This window comes from Myodes glareolus, chromosome 24 (assembly GCF_982192425.1).
Source record: "Myodes glareolus chromosome 24, mMyoGla1.1, whole genome shotgun sequence".
Lineage (NCBI taxonomy): Eukaryota > Metazoa > Chordata > Mammalia > Rodentia > Cricetidae > Myodes > Myodes glareolus.
The window spans coordinates 16,510,641-16,522,589 of NC_142049.1; the positions used below are offsets into that span (position 1 = coordinate 16,510,641).

The window sequence follows — 11,949 nt, forward strand, 5'->3', positions numbered from 1 at the left end:
ATAGACTCTTACAAGGGGCAGAGGAGGTGGGGGGGGGGGGGATAGCACACCAGGACTACATGGCTGGGGGTGTCTGAGCCCCCCGGGAAAGTTCATACCCAGCGCTGACCCAGGCTTCCGTTGAGACTGAAGCCCTAGCTGGGTACCTGTGCCTGAGAAGCAGGCTTCTGCTCAGGGTATTTATTTGGAAATTTTCTATTCAAATAGAGGCTGCCGCCTGAGCTGTGCTTAGGGAATCCAGAGAAAGGACGGACGAGGCTTCCCGCCTCTCCCGCGGCTGCATTCCACTGACACCTTAGCTCAGAATCCCCAGACTCTGAGCACCCTAGGTGCCACTGAGCCCAACTCCTTCTTGCCTGGGGCCTCTCCTTCAGTCCTTCCCACTCCATTTTGGGTTCCTTCTCCATGTTCACGGGACGCCGCAGGGCCCTTGGGAGTGTCTGGTGCACAGGCATGACCATTCTTTGCCGGCCTCCTCCTCCCTTCCGTTTCCGTGCCTCTGTAGGCTGTAGCCCAGGGCATGCAGAGTGGGGAGCAGGGGGGCCTGTAAACTCCAGCCCGCCCCTTCCCTGTAGTGGACCCGCCCCGGGGCCTGGGGCAACTGAAACCACGGAGGAGGAAGCTGGTAATCAAGAACTGGGCTGAGTGGATTCTGGGCCCGAGTTGGTCCGCTGCTGCCTGCCCCCCGGAGCAGCTGCCCCACAAGTTACCGCAAAGGTAACTTCACCTTTGCGGTCCAGAAGGTTAGATAGGGTATGGGCAAGGGGTGGCTAGGGGTGCCAGTGGGTGAGAACTGGAAAGGGGACAGGAAGATGTTCTGGGAGCCTGAAACCTGTTGGGGGTGGGGGTGGGAGCTTGGGAAGGGCAGGAGAGTGCGGTGGCGCCGAGCAGTCCAGCAAACTTGGCACTGTTGAGGACCCTGGTGCAGGATCCGGTACCATCCAGGAACAGTGTGGGTGACGGACCCTAGTAGGGATCTCCAGTCCGTTCCTGGAAAAGGAACCACTGGCTCTGGGACCTGGCCCGGCACACAGGAAAGAGCAAGTGCCCAAGTGCGGTCCCCAGCCCAGGTTGCTCTCTCTGTACCTCCCGGTTTTTCTGTTGGACAGGACTCCACCCATGTCCTGCCCGGAGGGAGCCTCTCTTTGACCTTACTAGCCTTTGGCCTCTTTTTCCTGCCCTTCCATCTCCAGCTGCTGCTTTGTCGCCACTGAATGACCTAGTCTCTGTCTCTAGGACACCAATATGGGCTTCTCTTCGGAGCTGTGCAGCCCCCAGGGTCACGGGGCAGTGCAACAGATGCAGGAAGCGGAGCTCCGTTTACTGGAGGGGATGAGGAAGTGGATGGCCCAGAGGGTCAAGAGTGACCGGGAATATGCAGGACTGCTCCACCACATGTCCCTGCAAGACGGTGGAGGCCAGAACTGGAGCAGCGGCCCTGACAGCCACATCAGCCAGGTGAGCTTCCACTCCCCAAACCCTTAGATGTGGGGCTGGAGAAAAGCTCTTCCTGCTTCCCCATCCCACCCTGTGCCGTAGTCCTGGGCAGAGATCACGAGCCAGACAGAGAACTTGAGCCGGGTGCTGCGGCAGCATGCGGAAGATCTGAACTCGGGGCCCTTGAGCAAGCTGAGTGTGCTGATCCGGGAGCGGCAGCACCTGAGAAAGACGTACAACGAGCAGTGGCAGCAGCTGCAGCAGGAGCTCACCAAGGTGGGTGTGCACCCCGAGGAGAACTCTTCACAATCAGGAGTTGCACAAGAATGCCTGGGGAAGCAGAAGTCACTGGCTACAGGCCTAACTCCAGGATGGCTTGTCTGACCCTGCTGCTGCTGCTGCTGCTGCAGCTTCCTCTTTTTCTCCCCAGCTCAGGCTAACCTGCTTCAGGGCCTGTCCAGGCATCGATGGGTGCCTGAGCAGAGTGTCGAAGTCCAGAATGGGTGAGGCTAGCCCTTGCCTCAGAGATCAGTGCAGCTCAGGGGTGAGGGACTTGGGGTGGCCAAGTCCATCTTTGGCTCCGAGTGGTTCCTTCCACGGCCTCAGAGGCAGAGGCGTCTGAATTCCAGCGGCTCTTCAGCTATAGGCTGGGGTGTGTGCAGCTGCTTTGTCTCCCGGGGTCACTGGTCAGCCTCCCAGTACCACACCCCTTTCAGCTCCACAGAGCTAGGTTTTCCCGTGGACCTACAGCGCCTCCTTGTGGTCCAACTTCCTTTTCTAACTGCATCCTAATTCAAGGGTCTGCCCATTTGTGGGGTCCTCGCCACGCTCGTTTTGGACTCTATGTTTCAGTTACAGAATGGAGTAATTTCTGCAGACTCTCTGGCCTAAATGCCTGAAATATTTACTAGCTGGCCCTTTAAGACTGGCCAAGCCTATGAATTTAATCAGTAACAATGGGGAAACTGAGGTTCCAAGAAGCAAAATGAAAGCTTGCATGCTGTGTCCCAGCACCCAAGCCAGAGAACTGGGTTGAGGACTCCGGTCTGTGGCCATCACCTAGTGTACTTTTACCAAGAACATGCCATTCAGGACCCTATGCAAATTAAAAATGTGGGAAGTTAGCCGTTGGTGGGCAGCGGATGGTGGTGGCACGCTTGCCTTTAATCCCAGCACTCAGGAGACAGAGGCAGGCGGATCTCTGTGAATTTGAGGCTGGCCTGTTCTATGAAGTGAGTTTTAGGACATCCAGAGCTGTTCCACAACGAAACCCTGTCTCAAAAAAAAAAAAAAAAAAAAAGTTGGAAAGCAAAGAGTTGCACAAGCCAAGTCTGTAATCTTGCATTCAGGCAACAGAAGCAAGAAGATTGCAGGTTATCCTGGGCTATAGAGCAGGACCCTGTCTAAGAGGAAAAAAAAAAAAGAACAAAAGAAGGCTAAGGGCCACTGAAATGGCTCAGTATGCAAAGGCACTTGCTGCGAAGCCTGCCAGTTTGAGTTTGATCCCTGAGATCCACACGGTGTAAGGAGAGAACCAATGCTTGCAAGTTATCCTCTGATTTTATGTGTGCTATAGCATATGCACACCTTCACACACACACACACACACACACATGCACACGCACAAAGAGCTGGAGAGATGGCTGAGTGGTTAAGAGTGCTTATTGCTCTCTCAGAGGATCAGAGTTTGGATCCCAGCTCCTACATCAAACAAAGCTCACAACCACCTATAACTTTAGTCTCAGGGATCTAATAGCCCTCTCTGGCTTTGGAGGGACATGCCTTCCTGTGCACACACACATAAATAAAATGAGACAAATCTTTGAGATAATAATAATTCAACATGAAATTGAGTGTAGTGGTTCATGTCCGTAATCCAGAGATAGGATTGCAACAAGTTTCAGGCCAGCCTGGGCTACAGAGTGAGTTCTAGGTAAACCTAGACTAGAGTGAGACCCGACCTCAAGAAAAAAACGAGGAAAAAGAAAAGAATTATTGGGGGCTGGAGAGATGGCTCAGAGGTTAAGAACATTGCCTGCTCTTCCAAAGGTCCTGAGTTCAATTCCCAGCAACCACATAGTGGCTCACAGTCATCTGTAATGGAGTCTGTGCAGGCATACACACAGACAGAATAGTGTATACATAATGAATAAATATTTTTTTTAAAAAAAGAAAAGAATTATTATTATTATTATTATTTATAGTGTTCTGCCGGTATGTATGCCTGAGGGCCAGAAGAGGGCACCAGATCTCATTACAGATGGTTGTGAGCCACCATGTGGTTGCTGGGAATTGAACTCAGGACCTCTGGAAGAGCAGCCAGTGCTTTTAACCACTAAGCCATCTCTCCAGACCAAGAAAAAAATTTCAGTGCAGTAACAACAGGAGAGGAAGCCGAGCCTAAGGGCTTTTGAGGGTGGAGTCATAGGCCAACTCTACCTGCCACCAGGTAGTCAGGTCCTGCCCCAAGTTCCTTCCTGGCCCCTTCAGCAGGCCATCTACAACTCAGCTCCTCTGACCCTGACCTCAGCAGCCAGCTTCCCCAGAAGTCTCCAGACTTTTCTAGAAGTTTAAGTTTGGCTAACCTGACACCTTTCCAAGGCTTGAGGCTCGGCCTCCCCCACTCTGACCTCCCTTTTCTTCCAGACCCACAGTCAGGACATTGAAAAGCTAAAGAGCCAGTACCGGACCCTGGTTCGCGATAGTGCCCAGGCCAGGCGCAAGTACCAGGAAGCCAGCAAAGGTTTGGGGGCTTTCCTTCCTGACAGGAACAAAAGCTCAGCCCAGTAGACCTGTCTGCGGGTGCCCAGGGGTGGGTGGGGTTGCTGCTTGGGCCTCTGGAATACCAACCCCCGGAGCTTGTTTGTTTGTGTGTGTGTGTGTGTGTGTGTGTGTGTGTGTGATACCCCCCCCACACCACATACACCTCTTCCCTCCCACCCGCCAGACAAGGATCGAGACAAGGCCAAAGACAAGTACGTGCGCAGCCTGTGGAAGCTCTTGTTTGTGTGTGTGTGTGTGTGTGTGTGTGTGTATGTGTGTGTGTGTGTATATGTGTGTGTATGTGTATGTGTGTATGTGTGTGTATGTGTGTGTATATGTGTGTGTGTATGTGTGTGTGTATGTGTGTGTGTATGTGTGTGTATGTGTATGTGTGTGTATGTGTGTGTGTATGTGTATGTGTGTGTATGTGTGTGTGTATGTGTGTGTGTGTGTGTGTGTGTGTGTGATACTCCCCCCACACATACACCTCTTCCCTCCCACCCGCCAGACAAGGACCGAGACAAGGCCAAAGACAAGTACGTGCGCAGCCTGTGGAAGCTCTTTGCACACCACAACCGCTACGTGCTGGGCGTGAGGGCCGCCCAGCTGCACCACCAGCATTACCACCAGTTCCTGCTGCCTGGCTTGCTGCAGTCGCTGCAGGACCTGCACGAGGAGATGGCGGGCATCCTGTAAGCCCGCAGCCTCATTCCTTTCTAACCCGTGGTAAAACCGGCGGGCTAGGTACCAGGCCTGGGAGACACAGACTTGGGGTCAGCAGCACATTAATGCCTTATGTATTTATTGGGGACCTAGATCCTGAGTACTTCCTGTGTAGCAGGCACTGCCCACAGAATCTCCTGGATCCTTGTCACCACTACCTAAATGCCTATAATCTTACCTGGAAACAGAAGGCCAAGGGAAGGCCTTACATGATTTGCCTAAGGTCGTTCACTTGCAAATGAGTAGAGGTGAAAGTGGCGGGGTGGGGGTGGGGCACATCGTCCAACCTAGAACTGCTCCCGAACCACCAGTGTCCTAGGCTGAGTGGCTCTCCTTGCCCAGCCCGAAGCCCTCTAACTCGGTGGTTCTCTGGGGTGGGGGATGCAGGAAGGACATCCTGCAGGAATACCTGGAGATCAGCAGTCTGGTGCAGGACGACGTGGCGTCCATTCACCGGGAGTTGGCGGCCGCTGCTGCCCGCATCCAGCCCGAGTTAGAGTACCTAGGCTTCCTCCGGCAGTATGGGTAAGCCAGCCCTTATCCTTGGCTCCCGGACCTCCGACCTAGCCACTGAAGGACCTTGTCTCCCCTACAGATCCACCCCCGACGTGCCACCTTGTGTCACTTTCGATGAGTCGCTTCTTGAAGAGGGTGAACAGCTGGAACCTGGGGAGCTGCAGCTGAACGAGCTGACCTTGGAGAGCGTGCAGCACACGTGCGTGGTAGTTTGGCTCACTATGCTCACACGTGTGCGTGTGCGTGTGCGTGCGTGTGTGTGTCGGCACGGAATCCTTAGCTACGTGGTCAGGCTAGGTTGGCTTTGTTGGGGTGTGTGTGGCAGGGTAGGGGAGTGGGGGGGTGGATACAGCTTTCACCATCCTGTCCTTGGTGCAGGCTGACCTCAGTGACAGATGACCTGGCCGTGGCCACCAAAGAGGTGCTGAGCCGGCAGGAGATGGTCAGTCAGCTGCAGAGCGAGCTGAGGAATGAGGAACAGAGCACCCACCCCCGGGAGCGGTGAGCAGGCCCCACCTGCAGCCTCCTGGCTCCCCTCCACTATGTGTGCACACTTCAGACTGAGCTTCTCTCTGCTCTCCTCTTGCCCTGCTCCTGCCTGCAGGGTGCAGCTTCTGGGCAAGAGGCAGGTGCTGCAGGAGGCGATGCAGGGGTTACAGGTAGCGCTGTGCAGCCAAGACAAGCTTCAGGCCCAGCAGGAGCTGCTGCAGAACAAGATGGAGCAACTAGGCACTGGCGAGCCCCCGGCTGTGCCGCTCCTTCAAGATGACCGCCATTCCACCTCCTCCGCGGTGAGATGCCCGGCCACCAACCACTAGTCACCTCCTCCCTCGCCAGCCTACCTGCAGGGGCTGTGCTCCTCATTTTTGCCCTCCCCCTCCCTAAGCCTGACCATCCGCTGACGTCTGTCCCTGGCCTCAGGAGCAGGAGCGAGAGGGGGGAAGGACACCCACACTGGAGATCCTTAAAAGCCACTTCTCTGGAATCTTCCGCCCCAAGTTCTCTGTGAGTAGTGCTAAGGCTGGGCCTCCACCTCTGCCTATCTAGTTAGGCCAGGACAGGAGTCTCGGACATCCTCCTCCATGCCCTAGATAGAAGGACCTGTCTAGACTTCTTTCACTGGGCAGGGGGTGGGGTGAGGGTGAAGGAGCGTCCTTTTCTTTCTCGGGATTCCAGGCTTCAGACACCTCCGAGCCCCAACAGCTCCCTTGGACACTCCTCGTCTCCCCTGAATGTTGTTGCAGGGCCTGCAGCTTTGGCTACTCCATTGCTCTGTCTGCTGTGGGAGTGACGGGGAGGCTGTGGTTCAGAAGAGAAAAGTACTACTTGGTTGCGATCTGCTAGCCTGGGCTTCCCCGTCCCAGTTCTGCTCAGAGTGAGCTTGAACCAGGCCTCTGTAGTGTCATGGGAGTAGCCGTAGGAATGAGAGCAGCGTAGGAGACAGAGGGACCCCACACTAGCCCAGTGTTCTCCCGCTAGGGGCCAGCCCAGTGACTCCTGCGTGTTCCCTCCAGATCCCTCCGCCACTGCAGCTCGTTCCCGAGGTGCAGAAGCCCCTCCACGAGCAGCTGTGGTACCATGGGGCCCTCCCTCGGGCGGAGGTGGTCGAGCTGCTCACACACTCGGGGGACTTCCTGGTTCGGGAAAGCCAGGGCAAGCAGGAGTACGTGCTGTCCGTGCTGTGGGATGGCCAGCCCCGGCACTTTATCATCCAATCCTCAGACGTGAGTGGGGCTGGGACCCTGAGCCTTCTGGACCCCACTCCTTCCTTCTCCTTCCCCTCTCCAGGGAAACGGCCTGGATGACTTAGAGTAGGGTGCCACGTACCACACTCCACTGCCTCTACTTCATGTCCTAGAGAGTCCCTGGGCTCAGGGCTCCTCCCCAAAGGAAGCTGCTTACCTCATGTCTCCCCCACACCCCTAACCCCTGCCTCACAGAACCTGTACCGGCTGGAAGGGGATGGCTTTCCCAGCATTCCTTTGCTCATCGACCACCTGCTGTCCTCCCAGCAGCCCCTTACCAAGAAGAGCGGTGTTGTCCTGTACAGGGCGGTGCCCAAGGTGAGCCTGTGGCTGGCCTGGCCCGTGTTGGGCTTGGGCTTCACTGGTCAACCTCCTCCCTTGGTCTACACTGAGAGGGTGAAGGGAGCATGACCCTACAGGGTGGGCAGCCTCAGTATGGGGTGCCTTCCCACCCACGGGTCATATATATCAGCCTGGTCCCCGAATTATCTGAGTGTGTCCTGATGCGACCAACCCTATCAGCCAGTGTGACACACTGAGGCTCAAAGTCAGACATAGTGTCAGCAGGAGAGCTATTCAGCCCGTCACAGGGCCCAGCACCTCTTCTGTTTGCTGGTTTCTGACACCCCAGCCTCTCTCCTCAGGACAAGTGGGTGTTGAAGCATGAGGACCTGGTGCTGGGCGAGCAGATTGGAAGGGTAGGTCTAGCCCCACCCCCCTGGGATTCTCCAGCCACCTGGGGGCTGCCTGTTACCTCCTCGCCAGCTTCCTTCAGGCCCTTCACCAAGTTCCACCTTGGGTTTGACCTCCAGAGTCCTAGAGGGTCTCCCTGACTCAATGCGACTCCAGCCTGTACCCTGGTTCCTTCGTCAGAAAATAGCAAATGACTCCTAGGCCCCCCGAGAAGCCAGCACCCCACCCCCAGCTCTTGCCCCACTCAAGGGCTTCCTACCAAGCTCCTCTTGTGACTGTAAAATGCCTGTCACTTTTCGATCAGAATGCTTTTCCAACCCAAAGAAAGGCGATTTCTGGGTTTCCCTCGTCACTTCTCAGGGAAGGTGGCCCAGGTTAACTTTTGGGTCCCTGCTGGAGGAGCATTTCCTAGAGAGCCGGGGTGACAGTCAGCACAAACAGTGGGGACAAGATGGGCTGCCCCCTTGAGAAAAGTCAGCAGTTCCTGGAAGCTGTGTGAGCCCGGGACTGTTTCAGGGGAACTTCGGAGATGTGTTTAGTGGCCGCCTCCGAGCAGACAACACCCCTGTGGCTGTGAAGTCTTGTCGAGAAACACTCCCACCCGACCTCAAGGCCAAGTTTCTGCAAGAAGCGAGGTGGGTGATACAATAAGCTTGACCGAAGGCTCCTTGTCTGGAAGGGTCCCTCTGCGCGTGGCCTGGCATTCAGCCCTCTGAGTCCAAGTAGCACCCATAATGCAAAGAGGTACTGACCAGGACCCCACCTGCGGTCACCTGTCCAGGACTGCCGGCATTCAAGGCTTTTCTTGAGGGGGGTGGAGGGTGGGAGATGGGAGACGGGGTGTTAGGGGTAGGTGCAGAAGGCTGTGAGCACCCATGGCCTAAGCAGCTGTGCACTATAGGATCCTGAAACAGTACAGCCACCCCAATATTGTGCGTCTCATCGGGGTCTGCACACAGAAACAGCCTATCTACATTGTCATGGAGCTGGTGCAAGGTGAGCGGAGGGGCTGGTCTCTAGGGGGATAGCTCCGCTGGCTGGGGGGTGGTCCTCCCACCAGGCTTCAGGCTGCCCTCTCCTCCAGGGGGCGACTTTCTCACCTTCCTGCGGACAGAGGGACCCCGCCTGCGGGTGAAGACGCTGCTGCAGATGGTCGGGGACGCAGCAGCTGGCATGGAGTACTTGGAGAGCAAGTGCTGCATCCACCGGTGAGCGGACTGCAGGCCCCGGCGGGCCCCGTCATGGTGGCCGCCTGGCATCAGCCTTCCAGGCTGAACTGGTCTCGAGTGCCCTGTGTTTGAGGGTTACACTGTGGCAGCATGCTTGCCAGTGCACACGCGTGTAATGTGTGTAGAGGCCAGAGATCAGTGTTAGGTGTCTTAATCTTTTACCCTTTTATTTTTGGAGACAGGGTGTCTCACTAACCCCAGAACTCATGAATTTGGTGACGCTGACTAGCCGTGAGCTCTGGGGATCCACTTCTTCCTCATCCCCCAGTGCCCGGATGATAGACAAGCGTTGCCAGCTTTTTCTATGAGAACCCGGGATCTGAACTCAGGTCCTCATGATTGCACAACAGGCAGGCACTTTAGTGTGCCACCTCCTAAGCCCCAGGGAACAGCTATTGTTCATTGTCTAGAGCGTTTGACCCGGCTGGGCAAACAACACTGCCCGGAGGAGACCAACTTCTGCCCTGCCTCACCCAGGGATCTGGCTGCTCGGAACTGCCTGGTGACCGAGAAGAACGTCCTGAAGATCAGTGACTTTGGGATGTCCCGAGAAGAAGCCGATGGGATCTATGCCGCCTCAGGGGGCCTCAGACAAGTCCCTGTTAAGTGGACGGCCCCTGAGGCCCTTAACTATGGTACCTGATTCTCACCCACCCTGGGCTGCAAGGCTGATGGCTGGGCATGGTGGACTCTGGGTCCCTAAGTGTGGACAGTCTCCCCATGTGGCCTTGTCTCCTTTGCAGGCCGCTACTCCTCAGAGAGTGACGTGTGGAGCTTCGGCATTTTGCTGTGGGAGACCTTCAGCCTGGGGGCCTCACCCTATCCCAACCTCACCAATCAGCAGACGCGGGAGTTTGTGGAAAAGGGTGAGGCCACAGATGCAGGATGGTACCTCAGGGCCAAGCTCCTAGCTGAGATGCTGCAGCTGAAAGCTTCCTTCTCAAAACCTCCTACTGGGGCAGAATAAGAACAGGCTGTAGCTACCACAGGTGGCAAGCCTATTTATGCATGGTGGGTTAGAGATTAGAACCTAGGCCTCCGTCTTGGGGTTCTTAGTAGATCAGATTGGCTCCTTAAGGGCAGTGAGTCTGAAGCCATCTGGTCCCTTCTCACACTTGCTCCATTGTGCCCTGTCCTTGCAGGGGGTCGTCTGCCTTGCCCAGAGCTGTGCCCTGATGCAGTCTTCAGGCTCATGGAACAGTGCTGGGCCTACGAGCCTGGGCAGAGGCCCAGCTTCAGCAGCATCGTCCAGGAGCTACAGACCATCCGCAAGCGGCATCGGTGAGGCCTAAGGGCCCCTTGCTGAAGCCAGTGGCCTGTCCAGAAAAGAACGTACCTCCTCAGCAGCTCTCAGTCCCTGTTGGACAACTCCAAGACCTGGGTTCCAACCGCCAGCAAGAGGGCGGCTGGCAGGGTGCAGCCCCAGGGAGGCGCTCTGTCCCAATTCCTGCCCAGCTTCCTCTCAGGCAGAAAAATAAAACCAGTTGTGCCCATCAGGTAATCTTGGCATGTGTGCTCCTCTGGAGGCCAGGGACCAGTTCTAGGAGAAGATAAGCAGGGTCCTTATGGGACTGTGAGGAAGAACAGAGAGCCCAACTGGGCTAGAGCCGGCTGGCAAGATTTGGTATAATGTGAGACAGGAGCCGGGAAGGAGCGCAGGGTGGTATACAAGCTCTGACCAGATGGTGGCGCTGTTCCCTAGAAAAGGCCCAGATGCTGATTGTAAAGACATGGCTTTCTGGGAGTCTTTTTTGGTTTTTGGTTTTTGGTGTTTTGTTTTGTTTTGTTTTGTTTTGTGACAAGGTTTCTCCATAGCTTTGGAGCCTGTCCTGAATCTCGCTCTGTAGACCAGGCTGGAATCGAACTCACAGAGATCCACCTGCCTCTCCCTCCTGACAAGAAAATAGTCAAGCTGGGTATAGTGACTCTTGTCTGTAATCCCAGCACTTGGAAGGTGGAGGCAGGAGGGTCAGGAATTCATCTACATAAAGCCCTGTCTCAACAACAACAAGCAAACAAAAAAAAAAGAAAGAAAGAAAAGGAAAGAAAGAAAGAAAGAAAGAAAGAAAGAAAGAAGGAAACAAAGAGCGAGGCGGGGTGGTGGCAATGCCTTTAATCCCAGCACTCAGGAGGCAGAGGCAGGCGGTTCTTTGTGAGTTTGATGCCAGCCTGGTCTACCAGAGCTAGTTCCAGGATAGGCACCAAAACCACACAGCGAACCCCTGTCTCAAAAAAACCAAAGGAAGGGCTGGAGAGATGGCTCAGAGGATAAGAGCACTGGCTGCTCTTCCAGAGGTCCTGAGTTCAATTCCCAGCAACCCCATGGTGGCTCACAACCATCTGTAATGAGGTCTGATGCCCTCTTCTGGCCCATAGGGATACATGCAGGCAGAATATTGTATATATAATAAATAAATAAATCTTAAAAAAAAAAAAACCAAAGAAAGAAAGGAAGAAGAAAGTTGAGCCACTGGCATCGGGTTCTTAGTTCTGCACCCCAGCCCACCATGCCATGAACTACACAGCTCTGCCAAGTCTTCTTCACCACGGCGAACCCTTGGAAGTCATGGAAATGAATATGCCTATTTATTTGTTTACTTATTTTTTCCTGTCACAGCTACAAAATCAAACCTAGTTACTACAGGTCCCATCCAAGATAATAGCTATATTGAGGTCATTGCCCAACCAGAAAAATCACAATGGCAAATGCCCTAGATGGGAAGGCCCTAAACATGACCATGGCTACAAAATTAAGCCTGACAGGATACAGTTACTTAGGCGTCAGGTGGGCGGGCACCCAGAGAACAAGTACTGCACCTGTTCAAGGAGGTCCACTGGCCTCA

At 55.0% G+C, this 11,949-nt stretch overlaps 1 protein-coding gene across 4 annotated transcripts; it reads left to right on the forward strand.

Annotated features, from left to right (window-relative positions):
* The first annotated feature begins 558 nt into the window (after positions 1–558).
* On the forward strand, positions 559–10,602 carry Fes (FES proto-oncogene, tyrosine kinase). Of its 4 annotated transcripts, none has more exons than XM_085682580.2 (19): positions 572–743; positions 1,237–1,458; positions 1,540–1,713; positions 4,084–4,180; positions 4,709–4,892; positions 5,311–5,448; positions 5,519–5,638; positions 5,818–5,940; positions 6,044–6,230; positions 6,367–6,444; positions 6,954–7,163; positions 7,380–7,502; positions 7,829–7,882; positions 8,394–8,512; positions 8,779–8,873; positions 8,962–9,085; positions 9,584–9,741; positions 9,850–9,972; positions 10,249–10,602. In XM_085682580.2, exons 2-19 carry the CDS (start codon positions 1,246–1,248, stop codon positions 10,389–10,391), a joined length of 2,463 nt encoding a protein of 820 aa, XP_085538706.1. In that variant the 5' UTR covers positions 572–743; positions 1,237–1,245; the 3' UTR covers positions 10,392–10,602. The 4 variants fall into 4 exon arrangements, 3 of the variants coding, with proteins under 3 accessions (XP_085538706.1, XP_048290890.2, XP_048290891.2); XM_048434933.3 differs by having other exon boundaries at positions 573–743; positions 6,361–6,444; XM_048434934.3 differs by having other exon boundaries at positions 574–717; positions 6,361–6,444.
* Positions 10,603–11,949: the final 1,347 nt, after the last annotated feature.